Source organism: Euphorbia lathyris, chromosome 2 (genome assembly GCF_963576675.1).
Source record: "Euphorbia lathyris chromosome 2, ddEupLath1.1, whole genome shotgun sequence".
Lineage (NCBI taxonomy): Eukaryota > Viridiplantae > Streptophyta > Magnoliopsida > Malpighiales > Euphorbiaceae > Euphorbia > Euphorbia lathyris.
Genome location: NC_088911.1, coordinates 10,223,366 through 10,242,430, shown reverse-complemented (window position 1 = coordinate 10,242,430; position 19,065 = coordinate 10,223,366). Strand labels below are relative to the sequence as shown.

Here is a 19,065-nt window from a genome sequence, read left to right as displayed (position 1 = left end):
TGGTTGGACGAAACCTAGAAGAGGCCAAGTAAAATGCAACTGCGATGCTGCTACTTTTCTGGATGCTGATAAAATTAGTATGAGAGCGGTGTTGCGGAGTTCAGATGACACTTTTATAGCTTGCTACAGTGCTTGGAATGATGGTTGATATAGTTGTAAATAAATTTTTAAAAATGAATTTCTGTGTAATTTTCCCAAAAATCAAATATCAACTCTAGCTCATATAAACCCACCCTACAAATATATACAACAATTTTTAATTATAAAATATAAAATTTATACTTAAAATTAAATATTTAATATATAAATTTATTAATTAATATTAATAGACGGGCGGGCTGGTCCATGCTATTTTTATCAATCTCAAGATCGCTTAAAAAATAGACGGGTTTTAACCTAAGATAATTTTTTATTGTCTAATCTCAGTCCAAGAAACACGGTTCAGGATGGGTATCCAGACCCGTGGCAGGTTTCTTAACAATAAGATCATAATGTAATCATTATTTGAAACATAGTTATTCTATGCTAAAATAAACCAAACATCACCTATCAATTTTAATTGTGATATTAAAAAGTATAGGAGTTTCTTAAAAAAATATATATAGGAAAATAATACCATTTCTAAATATTCATGACATTTTAAGATTAACATTTAATCTTAAAAAAAATACTAAAAAAAAAAAATTCACCTAAACTAAAATATTCATGATACCTATCATATTGAGTTTGTGTAATACATTTATAAACATGTAATTTTACTATCTCTATCTCTACTTCTACTTGCAATTTTATTATCTTAATTAAGGTAACATAAAAAAGTATGAAAAAATATAATAAAATTTTAAATATTGGTAAATTTTTGAGTTAAAGTATCAATTTAAACCTAACTAAAAAAATTAGGGTGTGTCAAGCAAATGACTGTTTAATAAATAATTAGCCCGCTAAATTAGTATCGTGTATACAAATGTCACCTATACTTAATTGAAAAAGGATAAAAAAAAAGAGATAAGCTACAAAAAGTACTTATAATGTTAACAACTAAGAGCAATTTCACTCCTAGCATCTAAACTGATATAATTTTATCCTAATATTGGTAGACAAGAGCAATTTTACTCATAACGTTGACAATTTTGATCAATTTCAGACATCATTATAAAACACATATATTTTGTTTTTTATTTTATACCAGTTGACTATCAGTTGGTTCTAAAAAAGGTTTCACATTTTTTATGATTTAATAATAGAATTGAGATAAAAAAATTTAAATTCGATGAAATATTTGGATTTTCGTATAAAATATAATATGATTTTTAATTTTTTTTTTAAAAATCACTTTTATTATACAGTTGTGATCTGCTGCTAATAAGTGATACATGTAAAGGTAGAAGACATTATTCATGACTAAGAGATTGTTTGGATGATGATATTTTAAAGTAAGTGAGAGTAAGTGTAATGAGGTAACATTGTTTGTTTCTTTAGATGTGTCATTGAAAGGGATAGTAAGCGAGGGTATGTGATGATGAATTTTGGGTAATTTTTCTTACACCCCAAATTGGGAGTTCTTATATTAAGCCCCTGATATTCCATGTCACTTGGAGGACTTCCAATCTACATTTCGACACGTGTATTGTGATCTCACGTGATAATTAAAATATTGGGCCTCTTATAATACATATGGCAAAATATGTATGAGAGACCTTGTATTTTATATGGAGAATCGGGTGCTTCAAATAATTTCTTCCAAATTAGAGGGAATCATATGGTACGGATCTTTTTTTTTTTTCCAAAATTACCCATCGTCTTTTGTTTTATTTATACAAATGAATGGTCTTCCATGTCACTTGGAGGACCTCCAATTCACATTTGGACACGTGTATTGTGATCCCACGTAATAATTAAAATAGTGAGGTCTCTTATAATACGTATGACAAAATATGTATGAGAGGCCTTCCATTTGATATGGAGAACTGGGTGCTTCAAATAATTTCCTCCAAATGGGAGGGGATCATATGGTATAGATTTTTTTTCCAAAATTACCATCGTCTTTTATTTTATTTATACAAATGAAAGGATTATATATAATTACACTGTTAAACCATCACTTACTATCTTCCATCAAAATACAACAAGTTATTTCATACACCTCACTTGCTTTACTTTACGTTACCTTATTTTAATTACACTCTATCCAAACAAGGTCTAAGGAGACAATTTACGGAATTATTTCTTAATTTGACCCAACATCATGTTAGTGGTATATTTGCTATTTATTCTCAGTGTTAAGGGTAAAATTGTACCATTTTAAACTTATGGATAAAATTGATCCCGATTGTAAACTATTTGGGTATTTTAGCAACTTATATAAAATAATTTAAAAAGAAAAAGAAAAAAGTAAAGAGAGTATAAGGAGGAAATTGATATTTGGATATGTTCATTTCTGGTACAAATCCAAACAAAGGATAACAGAAAAAAAGGCCTGTGTTTCATCCATAGAAGCCATGTTGAAGACTACGCAATTCTCATCTCCTCCTTCTTCACTTTCCAGTTCATCTCTTCCTTGTAAGTCTCTCTATCTCTCTCTTTAGATTCTGTTTATCGCCAAGTTCAATTTCTTAGAGCGACTCAAATTGGCTTATGCTGCATTACTAGTACAGTTGCAGGTTTATCGGCAGTTCCTTTTTTCTGTTCTCTTTCTCTTTCTCTGATCAAAATCTTTCTAATTAATCATTGTGTTCGATGAAGTTACAGATTATGTAATTGCTAATTGCTTTTCGTTCTCTGTTTCTCCTTTTTGTGTGTGAGAGAAAATGGGACAATAGAATTTGAAAATTTCCTTCCATGGAATTTCTAGTAATTATCATGATTTTTTAGGGTTTCCGGATTGTTATTTTATTAGTCAGTTACAATATGAAACTGAAATAGAAAACATTATTTCTAAAAAATATAGCTAGAAAATGGCAATGAAAACTGAAACTAACACAAACAAGGAAATGCTAATGAAGAAGAGCAACATAGGTTTTTGCAATTTGGATGTGTTGTATGTTGTACAAACACTCCTCTTGTCCATGTCCCTCTCGTGTGGGTGTGCCTTTTCGTTTAAAGGCTATTTTATGAAGGTTATGTTTTATAAATGACATTTCTGGTGTCTGTTTCCATGTTGGGGTAACATAGGCTGTGTGCTTACTTAACTTTTTTTTTTTGTCATTGTAATACTAATTTAAGTGAGGGTGTACAAAACCGGTGTTTAAAATACCAGCTTAAAATGCAAAGAACCCAATACTTCAGTGTCAGATATCAACATATGACATGTTTGACATCTGACACTAGAAGTGGTGTTAGATATCAAAACAGTTGGTGCAACTTTCTCAGTTGCAGTCAAACACTAAACAACCAGTATGATTTACATTTACATTTATGCCCTCAGACAACCCATTCAGGAGCATGAGGCCCAAAAGAACATATAACCAAGCCTTAGTTAAGGAATTTTCTCAGAAAAAGGTAATTTTCTAGGGAAAATCTTGTATTTATGAGATCGTTTGCACAAGGACAAAGCATAGTTGTTAAAGGCGCGCCTCAGGCGAGTCTCAAGGTTCTGTGCTTAATAAGTCCTAGGCGAGGCTAATGTTTAAAAGGCTCACCCTGTGTGCGTCGTTTGGACGTCGCATGCTCTCCTCAGGCGTGCGGTTTTTAAATTTTCTTTTACTGCTCTCATTAAAGTAAAAGGTTGATTAATCTCAACCACTTATCCTATTTACTAAACTTAAATCTAAAAACCGTCGATCTAAGTAAAAAAGAATAAGAAGAGACGTATACAGGAGAGGAGCTCCTTCTGTAGTGCAAGACAAGAAACCAGCAGATGTCTACTGCAGTTCTAGTTTCTTAGTCTATGTTGTCAACAATTAACTTGGTGTTTTTGATCGTTTAATAATACGTTTTTATGTGGTTTTTTGTTTGTTTGTGTGGTTAAAATGTGTTTTTTCGATCATCATAAGATTCATAACTTGTGCCTTAACTACTTACAAAGTATTAGTGACATTAGTATGAAATATTGATAATTAGATTTTGTATTATTTTCTTATTCATTTTCTGTGCCTTCTATTCATCAGGCACGCCCCTGAGCCTTGCGCCTAAGCTCTAGGACCCCCTAGTGGCTTAGTGCACCTTGCTACTTTAACAACTATGGTAAAAAGTTACTTTCCTTTTTTACTTTCTCGCAGATAAAACCCTTTCAGCTTGTGTAACGCTACGGCAAGTCTTTGCTTCAAAGAAGCATACAGTTGATAACTCCAATGATGACTGGTGAGACCCTAAAACTTGTTTCTCTCGATTGATCATATACTTCATATGCATTATTTTGCAAATCAGAATTATTTGTATGTTCAGGGTGAGGAATGGAGATGTATTACGTTGTGAAGAGAAATTGAGGCGAAGGTTTCTCCTTTTGTTTTCTGCATCTTCCTGCTTTATTCCAACTTTACCTTCAATGGGGAAGACAAAGAGTAAGAACCCATATGACGAAAGGCGGCTCTTAGAGCAGAACAAACGGGTACAGAGAGAAAACAATGCGCCTGATGACTTTCCTAATTTTGTTAGAGAAGGTTTGTAGATTTCAATCTGATTTTGATATTTGATATCTATTTTTGCATAGAAACTTTGATTTTAAAGCGGTTCACATTCCCAAACGTTTCAAAAACCGACATCAAAACTCCCAGAAACTTGTGGGAAACGTTTGGATCAGATTTCCGTCATTTAGGGAACTTTGAAACTCGTTTCTTAAGATTTGTAAACTCGTTTTCTATGATATAATGTGTTTCTAATCACATGTTTATTAAATCTCTAATATTTTTTAGATCTTCTATAAGCAGAGCCGAGCTTTTGCCTGCTCATGCTCGGCTCGTCAGAAAATTGACGAGCTCGAGCTCAACATCTTGTTCGTGAGCTTGTTCACAAGCTTGATCGCGACATTTGCTCGTAAGCTGCTCGTTAATTTTGTTCACGAACTTCGCTCACGAACGACTCATTAATTATGTTCATTTGAAATTCTTTAACACAAAACTATTACGTTGTTTTACATTTCCCCCTTTATAGAATTACTATCATTAAAAAAATAATCGAACCAAGCTTGATTACTAGCGTGTTTATGAACATTATAATCGAGCTTGTTCACGAACCTATAATTGAGCCTGCTTGCAAGCTTTCGACCGATTTTCGCAGTGTTCAAGCTCAGGTCATTTATAGATTGAGCCGAACATGGTCGTACTTTTATCAAGCCGAACTCCCTGAGCGGCCCAACTTATTTACAACCTTATCTTTATAAGCTTTCAAAATGAAAAAGTCTCTTTTTTCCATCTACTATGCGAGTTTTATATCTTTTTAATACATAAATATACATAAAACTAAACATACATCTTTATAATTTTATAAGTTTATACATATATCCATATATTTTTATTGCTTGCATATTTTACAACGTTTTCGTTTTCTATATTTTATACAAATATAGTTGCAATCAAATTTCCATAGTTGATACGAAATAGATCTTTGTTTTCCTTGTTACAGTCTTTGTGGTACATCTATGGCTCCGAATTATTAGGCTACTAATGTTATAATTCCTTTTCGTGACATAAAAGTCTTTGAACGTTTTGTTATTTAATATTGAAGTTCAAAATCGATGAAGTTCCGTTAAAACGTTAAGCTTGATATTCATAGTTGCTGGGAACTTAATTAATGTCATTCAGGTTTCGAGGTTAAAGTCGTGGCGTCGGAGAATTACGTGAGGCGCGACTCCGGGCTTATATACCGGGATTTCGAAGTCGGTAAAGGTGATTGCCCAAAGACTGGTCAACAGGTTTTTCTTTCCTTTTCTTATTAAAGCCAATTCCTTTCCCTTTTTCATCATGGGATCAGAGGGTAAATTGCAATGAAGGTAACTGAAGTTTGGAGTCTGTTTTATAAAAAATATGGAATTTCATTTATTACAAAATCAGTGAACTTCATATTTGATTTCAATAAAGTCATTCCGGCCAATTATGTACAAAAACTCATCAAAATGTTGTTGTGGCACAAAAAAAAAAGTTGATTATATGTCAAACAAGAATATGCAAAATCTTTCTGTCATGGAACCGTTTTAGCTAAAAGCTCGAGCTGATAGTTAAAGGTCCACTTCATATTAATAGCTGACATTTTTCCATGTGTCAATGTAGAAGTCTGGCATATCCGACATGAATTGGGAGTCAACTGTTTTCGTGCTATGAAGCACCGCCGACTCGGGGGACACGTGTGTGGCGGGACACAGCAATTTTCCATATAATTAATTTTATATATTACATAAAAAAATATATAAAAAAAGTAATAAAAGTACACAAATTACAGTCCAATTATTTCCCTAAGTATAGATGGTAAATTTGTCATTTTTCAGTCCAACTTTAGGAATATTTATAAGTGTAAATATGTCATTTTTAAGCATATAGAGGATAAATTCTGCTTGGCTCCTTACTCTAGACTAGAGGGATAACCTCTTGGTTTTTTTCTGTTTAAAAAAACTGGACACGGCGGGACACGTTTTTGCCGTGTCGGGTGCGAGTCCGGCCGTGTCTGGCGAGTCCGACACCCCCACTCCCACCCCAGGAAAAGTTGGTGCTTCATAGTTTTCGTGTCACAATGAATGTTCTAATTTATTTTTGTGCATAATTTGCTCAGAGATTTTATTTGAAATTAAGTAAGTGCTTTTATGGATAGAAAATGAAATTCAACAACCTTTATGAAATATACTCCGAACTTCCGGTGCATTTTACCCTGGGATCCGATAATCTGCTAACCATTCCTGGCATTCTTAAATATAAGTTAGAATCTTAGTTCTTGGTTGTCTTTCCTAATGATATCCTTGTGCTAAGGGTGTACAAAACCCATAACGACATTTCGATCTCCAAGAAAGTTAACGAATCAAGGTCGAATAAAGAAGAACCCTTGCAAAACAATATTGTAAAGACTGAACAGTTGGGGTATACATACGCAAAGAAAAGACTAAATATTCGAAACTCATGTAATTGTCCAAAACTAAAAAGAACAGATTCCTAATAAAAATTCGTACAACTTACTATAACGATTTTGGTTCGCATAATCCGTTCTGGTAGAGTAAGATGCGGAGTAGAGCAGAATGCTCATAACAAATCACTAAACTTGAGTAGGACTTGGAGTTAGCAAAATTTATACATCTCATATTAAATTTTTATGTGTTTTTACGCCATTCATTGATTTCTTGACAATTCGTTTTCTGGTATCCCGTCTTGGATATTAGGAATTCCGGGCAAAGCCAAGACATGGATGCCTTAATTTATTTCATATTCTTGAGCTGCATCTGTGACTTGTCAATGAAACTTTACAGGTGACTTTCCACTATATCGGCTACAATGAATCAGGCCGACGCATTGACAGCACCTACTTACAGGGAGCTCCGGCCAAAATCCGCTTGGGAACGGGTGCCTTAGTTCCAGGTAAAAACCCCGAATTCTGTAAATTACTATACTCCTGTAATGTTTGCCTAATTTTCTGCCAAAAAGGAAGCAGTTTACAGTAACAGTAAATTAAAAACTCAGGATTTTTAGAAGGTATTCAAGACATGAAACCTGGGGGGAAAAGAAGAATAATCATTCCTCCAGAATTGGGGCCGCCGGTGAGTTTATACTCTATGAACAATCATTATTTTGAACTGATTTGCAGTGTCATAATCATGTTATGTGATCTATATGCTCCACGTAATGATTATATATAATACAAATGCAACAAAAATGGTAATCGTGTCAAGAGAATTGTCTATGTAGACCGTGTTATCCTCTCCTCCTCAATGATCAATCATTATTTTGAACTAATTTGTCGTGTCATAATCGTGTGATCTATATGCTCCACATGATGATTATCTATAATATAAATGCAACAAAAAGTGATAACTGTTGTAGATGGTGTTATCGTCTCCTCCTCAATGAACAATCATTACTTTGAACTGATTTGTTGTATCATAATCGTGTTATGTGATCTATATGTTCCACATAATGATTATGCTATAAATACAACAAAAATGATAATCGTGTCAAGAGAATTGTCTATGTAGATCGTGCTACTGTCTCCTCCTGAATGAACGATCATTATTTTGAACTGATTTGTCGTGTCATAATCATGTTATATGATCTATATGCTCCACATGATGATTATATATGATATAAATGCAAAAAGAAAACGATAACCGTGTTAAGAGAATTGTCTATGAAATCATGTTATCGTCCCCTCCTCAATGAACAATCATTATTTTTAACTGATTTGCCGTGTTATAACCGTTTTGTGTGATCTATATGTTCTATATCATGATTATATATGATATAAATGCAACAAAAATGATAACCGTGTCAAGAGAATTGTCTATGTAGATCGTGTTATCGTCCTCTCCTCAATGAACAATCATTATCTTGAATTGATTTGTGGTGTCATAATCGTGTTATGTGATCTATATGCTCCACATGATGGTTATCTGTGATATAAATGCAACAAAAAATGATAATTGTCTCAAGAGAAATGTCTATGTAGATCGTGTTATCGCACCGAAATTGACAACGGTACTAAATTTCACAACGTTTTGTGTTTCAAACAGGTAGGACCTTCAACATTTTTCAGTGCAAAACAGTTTGAAGTATTTGATGTGGAACTTCTTGGCATCAAAGATTGTGAAAGGCGGACTATAGTAGGATTTTACTCTGATGTTGTATGTAGTTGACATGCTTTTTCCTCTAATTTCTGATGTTTTTGGTTTTGTAACAATTAATTTAGAAATTTGGAAGAGCAAAAACAAGTTTTGGTCCGTAGGTTTTCGGAATGCAAAATACATTTTTGGTCGATTCATTTGTTCGTTATAAAATCAGATAGATCAAGAAACTTTTTTCTGTCAAAATTGAAATAAACACCAAATTTATATAATATAGAGCAATGAGAGAAATAAACACGAAACTCACAAAATACAACGAGGCAATTACAACTTATCAACGAAACAAGAGAAATAAACACCAAATTCACAAAATACAGAGAGACAATAAAAACTTATCAACAAAACAAGAGAGATGCGTACAATAAAAATAACAAAAACAATCAATGTAACAAAAAATACTACAGTGTTTATTTTGTTATTATATAAGGTTTTATTTTTTTTGACTGAAATTAAATTAACTAAATGCTACTGAAATTAAGTTAACTTAACTTAACAATAATGATAATAATAAACTTATAAAAAAAAAAAAATAAAAAAAATAATAATAATAACAACAACAATAGTAATAATATTGAAAAATATTATTAAGGGATAATATGTAAAAATACCCTAACGTTTACATCCAGGAGCAATTTTACTCATAACGTCTAAAATGATACAATTTTACCCTTAATGTTGGCAGCCAAAAACAATTTCACCCCTAATGTTGATAAATTGGGTGAATTTCACATATCATTATAAAACATATATATTTTGTTCCTTATTTAACACCAATTGTGCATTCGTTGTTTTTAAAAAAAGATTTCATATTTTTTTGTGATTTAATGCTAGAATTGGAGATTAAATTTTTTAAAATTTGACGAAATATTTGAATTTTTTTGTCAAACTCGTACAAAATACAATATATTTTTTACTTTTTATTTTATTTTTTCACATCTAATCATGTTTGTGATTTGTTACTAATTAGTGATAAAATAACGTAAATATAAAGTTGATTCAATTTATCAAAGTTAAAGATAAAATTATACAATTTTAAATGTTAAGGATAAAATTGCTTTAGTAAATATTATGAGTATTTTCATAGGTAAAGTCATTTATTATTGTAGGTAAAGAAGTCATTTAATATTTTAGGTCAACTTTTCGCCTGAAAATAAAATCACCGCCTCTCCCTTCTACCCCCATTCTACCGCCATCCTTTCTCTCCTCTCTCCCTTCCGCCGCAGCCCCAACCCCTGTCTCCGCCTCTCTTCCTTCCGCCGCCGCCCCAACTCCTGTCTCCGCCTCTCTCCGCACAAGGTAATATTCACGACTTCTGAACCTTCCCTCCCTACTATCTCCTGTTTGCTAATTTCTTACTTGCTCCTTTCTCTTTATGTTTCAAATTCCTAATTTCTTACTTTGCATATGCAATTTTGTGAATCCATCAAAATGCATTAATGGAATATTTATTGAGTGGTCTTTTTTGTGCATATAATAGTAGAAATAACTCTATGGAGTTTTAAAAAGCAAAGTGATTAGGAAACCAACTCTGAAACTTCCTTTTGCATTGATGAACACGCACTGCTAATTATTTTCATTTCATTATTTTTCCTTTTTTAATCTATGCTCTAATACACTATATTAATTTTGTGGATTGCTATACGTCGCCCCTATAAATTATACGTCGCCCCTATTAATTTTGTGGATTGCTATACGTCGCCCCTATTTTTCCTTTTGCATTGATGAACACGCACTGCTATTTATCTTTTAGAACGTAAATTTAATTATACGTAAATTATGTATTGACTGGATAGAAAAAACGTATATATAAATTATTGATTGGAAATAACAAAATACGTATTAACGAGTGCAATTAATTTTTATTTCTTAATTTTTATTTATTTATCTTTTAGAACGTAAATTTAATTATTCATAAATTATGTATTGATTGGATAGAAAAAACGTATAGATAAATTGGAAATAAAAAATACATATTGAAGCGTCCAATCAATTTTTAATATTTATTATACAACAACAACAACAAAGCCTTAGTCCCGAAATGATTCGGGGTCGGCTAACATGAACCATCCTATAAAACCGTGAAATTAAGTCGTGTCAGCGACACAAATTCGCTCCCTCCACTCCGTCCTATCCACTACCATATTTTCCTCAATTCCCAGTAAACTCATATGATCATATCACTCTCGATCACCCTCCTCCAAGTTTGCTTAGGTCTTCCCCTACCCCTCACCACTACATCCCTTTGCCACTCTTCGGTTCTCCTAACCGGCGCATCAAGCGCTCTACGTCTCACATGGCCAAACCACCTTAGTCGGTTTTCTCTCATTTTATTCTCAATAGATGTGACCCCTACTTTTTTCCTAATTATTTCATTACGCACCCGGTCCTTTCTCGTATGACCACACATCCATCTCAACATACGCATCTCCGCCACCGACATCTTATGGATGTGGCAGTGTTTCACTGCCCAACACTCCGTACCATATAACAATGCTGGTCTAATTGCCGTCCGGTAGAATTTTCCCTTCAATCTATTAGGCATTTCGGGATCACAAAGGAAACCCGTAGCACTCTTCCACTTTGACCAACCAGCTTTAATCCTATGAGCAACATCTCCATCTACTTCTCCATCCGTTTGAATAATAGATCCTAAATACCGGAAGCAATCGGAGGCCTGAACAACTCTCCCATCTAGGGTGATTGTCCCTGCCTCCCTACTCCTATGGCCGCTAAACTTACACTCCAAATATTCTGTCTTACTTCGACTCAACTTAAAGCCTCTAGATTTTAGAGTTTGTCTCCATAGTTCCAACTTCCCCTCCACTCCTTCTTTCGTCTCATCAACCAACACAATATCATCTGCAAACAGCATGCACCATGGTATACCATCTTGAAGTGAACTTGTTAGTTCATCCATAACGATGGCAAAAAGAAATGGACTTAGTGCGGAACCTTGATGCACTCCAATCGTAATAGGAAACTCTTCAGTCTTCCCAACACTAGTACGTACACTCGTGTTAATATTTATTATAATTAAAAATAAATAAATAAATAAACCTGTTTTCCCTAAATGAAAACGAGTTCAGGACCCGTTTCACCTAGGTAAAAACGGGTAGCCTACCCGTTTCTACCTAGGCAAAACGGATAGCCTACCCGTTTCTACCTAGGCAAAACGGATAGCCTACCCGTTTCTACCGGTCCATGGACCGGACCGTATGGGCTACCCGTTTAGAGCAAATTCAACGAAAAGAAAATTCGTTTCAAGTGAAATTCGTTAAATGTCAGATTATTGGTAAATACGAAACTTAGATGTTCAAGTATTTTAACTTGTTTTGAAGGCATGATTTTTCTTCGTTTTGTTCTTCACCGGTTGAGAGAATTTCACTTTTTTGAATGAAAAATGAAAAGGGCAAAAATGTCAAATAGGAGGCGACGGTAAGTAAAATAGGGACGACGAATAGCAAGCAAAACCCATAATTTTCCAGTTTCTTTTTTGGGAATTAGTCATGTTGCACAAACACTTGTATTCAGTAACATTTCCGCATTTCATGTTCGTTTCATGTACTTATTGTGAAAATTATGTTCAGGAATAAAAGAGGCATTTTACTTTTTCATAAAATCTCTGAAAAATACTTAACTTAGAACACTTATATCGTTTTCTAGACCAGAATGTAAAATATGAAAATCCTTGGTTTTTAATCTAACTAGGTCCAGCTTGGTTAGTTTTACAGAGATTAATCCGCTTAACACAGACATAATTATCATTTTTCTATTGATGTAAAATATATAGATCATACAACATGATTATGACACGAAAACTCATTTGATATTCCTATTTCTAATCCTTAATTGTAGTCATAATGCCTTGTTTGCTATAAGACCTTAGGCCTAATTAATGGAAACATCAACAAACTGTAAGTACAAATCTTAGAAGCAAAGTCACGTTTGAAAGATAAAGACCATCTTGTAATTAAATGGTTAGGAAGGAAAATGGAATTTTTACTTGCAGGTATGAAACTTTACTTTTCTTTTTACGATTGAATCGAATTGAATTATAATACCAAGTATGTATTTTGAAATATAAAATTTGTTTATTACAGAAGAATACTAAGCATGGATTAGCATTAGCTAAGAATGAGTTGGTGAATGTTGATTTGTTGCGTAGAGTATTTGGTGGTCAAACTGCTCATGGTGTTGGTGGTTGCTTTGCATCCGTGATGGCAAAATCCCGATCATATTTAACAAATAATGTTGAGGATTTGACCGTCCATGAAGAAGAAGGTTTTGGAGATAGTGAAATAGATAAGAATGAAAATAATGACATATTATTTTCATCATCTGGCGCCGAAAGTCAATGCCCTCCAAATTCTGTTGTGCGAAAAGTATCTCGTAGCACCTCCTCCAAACGAACAAGTGAAGAGATTATAACTTCTTCTGAATTTAAAAGAAGGCAAACTAGTTTTGATACTATTATTGAGTTATTGTGTGGTAGTGGTATTGGTTCATCTAGTGGTTCTTCAAAGATTCAAAGAGTTAGTGATGTTCTTTCAACAATGGGAGTCTCTGAGAAACGGGGTGATAAGTACTTTGTGTCTGCTATTAAGTACTTAAGTGAGGAGAAACATGCTGACTGTTTCTTAGCACTCCGAAATGATAATCAGAGGTGGATTTATTTGAAATACCTTGATAGTGGATCATGATGAAGATTAGTTTGGTGATAATGTTTATGTTTTGTGTTGTGTACTTTATTTTAAATGGTACTTTTTGTTGTGTACTTTATTTTAATGGACACTTTTTGTTATTTACTTTGTTTTAATTGGTACGTTTTGTTATTTACTTAGACGAGCAATTATGATTATTGCATTAGAAGAAATGAGGAGATCACTCTAACCACCTACAGAATCATCAACACCAAGACAATGGAGGAGAAAATGGTGGTGAATATATATATAGGTTGTTAAATTAAACTCCTATGTCGTGTAAAGAGCAACAGCAACTACGACTTGATAAAGATATATTTGCAAAATTAGTGAATTTGATGGTTGAAAGAAATTTGTTAATAGATAGTAAATATATAAATGTGTTTGAGCAAGTTGACACTTGTTTATACATATTAGTCAATGAAGGTTTTTAATGTGATACAAGTGATACATTTAGACATTCTATATCTATAATAAGCAAGTATTTTAGGAAGGTGTTGGATGCTTTGGTCATATTGTCGTTCGATATGCCGAAAGCATCATGATTTGTCAGAGATTTCTTCGGAAGTAGGAGACAGCGTGCTATTGGTCTTATTTTAAGGTAATGTTCTACATCATATTTGTATTTTTTTAAACACCTTGTAATTTTAATATTATTTTTAAAAGTTGGAATGTATTGACTTATTACTCATTTGATAGAATTTTCACATTTATTAATGTGAGATGAGAGTGTGAAAATATTTTTTAACTGATTCAAAATATGGTTTTCCGCATCCATCGAAAGGTAAAGTTATATTTATAATTTTTGATTTCCATAACGAAATGGAGGAACGCTAATGAAGAAGAGTTTCTGTACAACATAAATCTTACCTTTCTGTTCTATTTTTTTTTACCTGTTTATCCATAAAAATCAAACCAAACCTAAATATGTGTATATGAATGCATAATATGAGTGATACAGTTCAGCTCAATTTTTTACATTTTTATCCATAAAATCGAACCGAACCTAATTAAAGAAAAATAACTAAAAGTATAACCGATTTCAAACCGAAAAGCTAAAAAACCCGAACCCAAAACCAATTTGATGAAAACATGGATTTTTTTCTATTCACAAAAGAGAAATTTGAGAATTTTAATGTCTTTACATACATTCACTTATTCACATTTATACAACATCTCTATTTCTAAATATTTGAGGATTTCTACATATAAATGTTTTCATACAAATGATCATAAAATACAAATGACAATGGGAAACAGATTACCAGAAAATAATCAATGACTTGCTTCCCCAGGAGCTATCTGGTAAACTATTTCGTCTGAACTTTGTTTGGCATTATACTGCCCGTAAAAAGCATAAATTCCCAACATAATTATGCTGAGAACAACAAACCTCACCCACGCTTCATGATGCAGCTGCGTAGGGTAAAAGGATAATTCAATCATCACTAATCGCATTTTAAGTCCAAATCTCGACTGAAGCAACTAAAAGGAGACAAGGTTGGTGGAACTCGAATTCGTACGCACCTGAGCAAACAGGAAGATGTTGAAGAAGATGCTAATGACTGGCACGAACGGAACACCAGGACAAGAAAACCCAGGAGGATCTGTGTAACCCTGAGAAAGATAAGTGAACAATATGAGAACCAATTGTTTTTTTTCCGATAAGTTAATATAACACTTCGGGTAAAATTTCAAAATTTACTTTGATTTTTCGTTCATGGCATTTATGGCCTAACTATGATTTAAATAATGGAAATACACCTCTAACTTTTCAGTCTCAAACAAAAACAAAGTCCAATGTAGAATGAAAAAGGACGAGATCATATGTACAGTGGCGACCTACTACTGCCACATGAAACAAAACGATAATATAAGTCTGTACTCGTCTACAAGACACTCGTCCCCTTGTAATTATTCTCGGAAGAACTGTCCCTAAACCACTGAGGACAGTCCAGCAGTGTTCACATGGACCTTAATGACCAAATGAATTTGGTCATTAGTCGTTAGATCTAGACTTATTAAATTTAACCCTTAGGATGCTTTAAATCCCCACCTTAGGATTCTAATAAACCTAGATCTAATGGTGAATGACCAAATACTACATGGTCATTAAAGTCAATGTGATCAAAATCGAAGGACTGCTCTTATAAGAAGAGACAATCAAGCGATTTATAGTTATTACTTCAGAAAAGGTTACTTTGTCATTCATTTTCAACAACAGCATAAAGTCAAGATTTTTGGTGTGCAAAAGAAACGGAAAAAGAAAATAAATTTGACATTACAATACTTGAAATCAAGACATGTACCACATTTAATTCATCATTCATGACAGCAAATTTAACATAACTGCAAAAACTACCAGGTACTGTATGCATGCTGCTGGGAAGGAATAGCATTTATAATAGAGGGAATACTCACTTGGCGCATATAAAGAGCCGCAGTTGCAAGTACTGCTATAACAACTGATATAATCAGAAAAACAAATGAAGCTCCAAAACGATAAAATAGTCCAGCACCAAAGCCACAGAACGCAACTATGAGGATGCAAATGACACCTTCCGCAAATGCTGAAGTCCATCTAGAAGAAGCTTGAATTGATGTCTTATCCTTCCAGCGGAGGGTCACAACACAAGCTGAAACAACAGAATAGCCTGTCTGCAAAAGTTAACCACTAAAAATAGTCAAAACACCCCCAGTTAAATTCCTGATAACTAGCAGAACAAATTAGCAAACATGCAGTCTCAGAACATGTCACAAAAAGTCTTGATAATTGCATTTGCATCCATGTGTTTGCAAACTGTATGCATTTCAGAAAGAAAGTAGTTGTATGCCAAAGTTATTTACAGTATAATTTTGGTGCAAAAAAGGATCAGAATGACATACCAATGAACCGACTGAAAGAATGTGTGAGAGCACATGGACATTAAATAATCCCCCCAAAATGCTGGCGACAATACCAACCCAAATTTGGGAGTGAACAGGAGTGTGGCGAGTTGGGTGCACTTTAGCAAACATAGCAGGCAATAAACCATCCCTTCCAAGTCCAAGGTATAACCGAGACTGTGCATAACACATTGTCATTCACAATTGTAAAGGCAGTAAGATAGAATCTTAATATGTGAAAGAGTTGAAGTGATATACCTGAACATAAAGACCAACTAGAAGAGTGGTTGTAAGCCCAGCAACGGCACCCACACTGATTAGAATAGAAACATACTTCAAGCCCTTTGATTTAAAAGCTTCTGCCAGAGGAGCATCTTCGCCAAGGTAGTAGTAAGGCACCATTCCAGTAATCACCAAACAGACCCCAATGTACAAGACGATGCATATTACCAGGCTTCCTATGATGCCCAGTGGCAAATCCCGCTGAAAAAATCAGAAGAAGTCAGAAAAAAATTAAAATAAAAGGATTGAAGCATACAATGATTCTGAAACATAACACATTGAACACTTCCATGAACTGCAAAGTTAGCACCTAAAAGAAACTAAAAGAATTGAACACTTCCATAGACTGCAAAAGTAAGCACCAAAAAGCAACAAAAAGAATAAAACGTGCCTGTGGTCTTTTTGATTCTTCAGCTGAATTTGCAACCGCATCAAACCCAACATATGCAAAAAATACTACAGTTGCTCCCGTCAATATTGCTTTAACACCCTTTGGAGCAAAAGGGGACCAATTTGAAACATCAACCTCAAATGAACCCACAAAGATGACAATTATAACAATGACAATCTGCAGCAGGGGAAAATTAATTATTACTTCCTGTTTGGACCTTCAACACATAATGTTTAAATACAACTGCTTCAGAAATTAAAATGCTATCAAATTAGTAAAAGATTGAACCTATGCTGAAAGTGAATTAGGTTTAAGAATGGAACACCTTTGTCACAGTCATGATAGAGTTCACAATTGAAGACTCTCCAACACCCCAACACAGAATTACAGTAAGAAGAGCAAGTAGAATTGGTGCTAAAATGTTGATAGAAAGTGTTCCTCCAAAGAATTCCTGACCACCATGTCCAATCCATCCTGGAATATGATCTTTAAATACAGGAAATAGCTCTAAAACTGTAACTACATAACTAGCCAAACTCCGGGCAATACTAGCAGCGCCAATGTGATAATCAACCATCAGCTGACCAAAAACAAGGAAAGCAGTGATTTCATTGAAAGCTGAATAGGTGTACAAGTATGCTCCTCCAACAACAGCAGGAAATCGAGAAGCTAGCTCGGCATAACAAAGTGCATTCAATATACATGAGAATCCAGCTAGTATGAAACTAATCGTCACGCCTAAAATTCAAGACCAAAAAATCATAACAATGAGTTAATCGCAAAACAGCATTTCATAAATTCAACTCGATGGACATTAAGAATCTAGAAATCAAATTATTCAAAATTGATGAACATTCAGATAAGAATTTCATTGAAGCTCAAGTGGAAGAACGGTCAAATTCAAGCGACCTTCAACTCGACGGACATTAAGAATCTAGATATCAAATTATTCAAAATCGATGAACATTCACATAAGAATTCCATTAAAGCTCAAGTTGAAGAACGGTCAAATTCAAGCGACCTCACAAAATCAGAACTCCGAAATTCATGAACAAAGTGAAACAGTAAGAATTCAGGTTTAGAGAATGATACCAGGTCCAGTGTCGCGAGCGACAGTTCCTGTAACGACAAATATACCGGCACCAATAGAAGCACCGATGCCGAGGAGGAGGAGATCGAAGAGACCGAGACGGCGAATGAGGCCATTATCGGAAGCTCTACCGAAAACAGTATCGCAAGAAGAAATTAAAGGTTTGGTCCGGCGAGCCGATGACCAACACTGAGAAAACCAGGACGGAGGAGCTTGGGTAGAGTTGGGTCTAACTACTTTCTGGCCTCCCATGAATAAAAGCTCTCTCGTCTTCAATTTCAACCTCCGGCAACCGGATTTTATTCTCTCTCAATATATATGCGCATGCTCGTCACGTGCTCCTATTTCTTAATAAAATATAGAAGTAGAAGTATAAAATGAGGTGTGCAAATACATCATCCATGTGTCGTTTTTTAAACTCATGTGTCTCGTTATAAATAAAGAAAGTCTTAAAGTGCAATTAATTTTGAAAAATCTTTCACAATCTATAATTTAAAAATCAGATATGATGTGCAAAAAGCAAATATTCCAAAATGGGCAGTCATAAGTAATTTTATTCATAAAAGTTATTTTTTTTTAAGAAAGAATAAACTTTTATTAGCTGTATTCAGCAGCAGAAAGAATGGTAACAAGGAAAGGAGGGTTTGTAAACCACTCCTCCAGACTCTGAATTAGTTGCCCGAGCTAAGCTATGAGCGGCACAGTTCGTTGAACGTTTGACGAAAGAGATATTATCTAGCTCATTTATTAAAGCAATACACTCGAAAATAATATCAGAAAGGTATGATAAAGCATGATTGCCATCGCGGATGGTATGTACGACTGTGATGCAGTCCGTTCTTAGTTCCACATTGCTGATCCTGTTGGTTTTTAACCATAATAGGGCCTCTTTTACTGCGATGGCTTAAGCCACGGCTGGTTCAAAGAAACCCACCAGTGCGTCGTGTGATGCATACGTACAGAT

The 19,065-nt window shown here is 34.0% G+C and overlaps 3 protein-coding genes across 3 annotated transcripts; 2 read left to right on the top strand and 1 right to left on the bottom strand.

The window, feature by feature from the left end:
- Positions 1-2,426: 2,426 nt before the first annotated feature.
- Positions 2,427-8,885, top strand: LOC136216564 (peptidyl-prolyl cis-trans isomerase FKBP20-2, chloroplastic). The gene is made up of 7 exons (XM_066003108.1): positions 2,427-2,559; positions 4,218-4,299; positions 4,384-4,598; positions 5,739-5,848; positions 7,385-7,493; positions 7,596-7,672; positions 8,642-8,885. Exons 1-7 carry the CDS (start codon positions 2,499-2,501, stop codon positions 8,762-8,764), a joined length of 777 nt encoding a protein of 258 aa, XP_065859180.1. The 5' UTR covers positions 2,427-2,498; the 3' UTR covers positions 8,765-8,885.
- A 997-nt stretch (positions 8,886-9,882) lies between these two features.
- On the top strand, positions 9,883-13,553 carry LOC136217130 (uncharacterized). The gene is made up of 2 exons (XM_066003715.1): positions 9,883-10,048; positions 12,918-13,553. Exon 2 carries the CDS (start codon positions 12,970-12,972, stop codon positions 13,450-13,452), a length of 483 nt encoding a protein of 160 aa, XP_065859787.1. The 5' UTR covers positions 9,883-10,048; positions 12,918-12,969; the 3' UTR covers positions 13,453-13,553.
- A 1,021-nt stretch (positions 13,554-14,574) lies between these two features.
- On the bottom strand, positions 14,575-18,418 carry LOC136216561 (cationic amino acid transporter 9, chloroplastic-like). Its single transcript, XM_066003104.1, has 8 exons — positions 18,104-18,418; positions 17,337-17,749; positions 17,012-17,188; positions 16,597-16,821; positions 16,339-16,515; positions 15,874-16,110; positions 14,980-15,069; positions 14,575-14,868 (listed from the first exon to the last, which is right to left on the bottom strand). Exons 1-8 carry the CDS (start codon positions 18,351-18,353, stop codon positions 14,728-14,730), a joined length of 1,710 nt encoding a protein of 569 aa, XP_065859176.1. The 5' UTR covers positions 18,354-18,418; the 3' UTR covers positions 14,575-14,727.
- Positions 18,419-19,065: the final 647 nt, after the last annotated feature.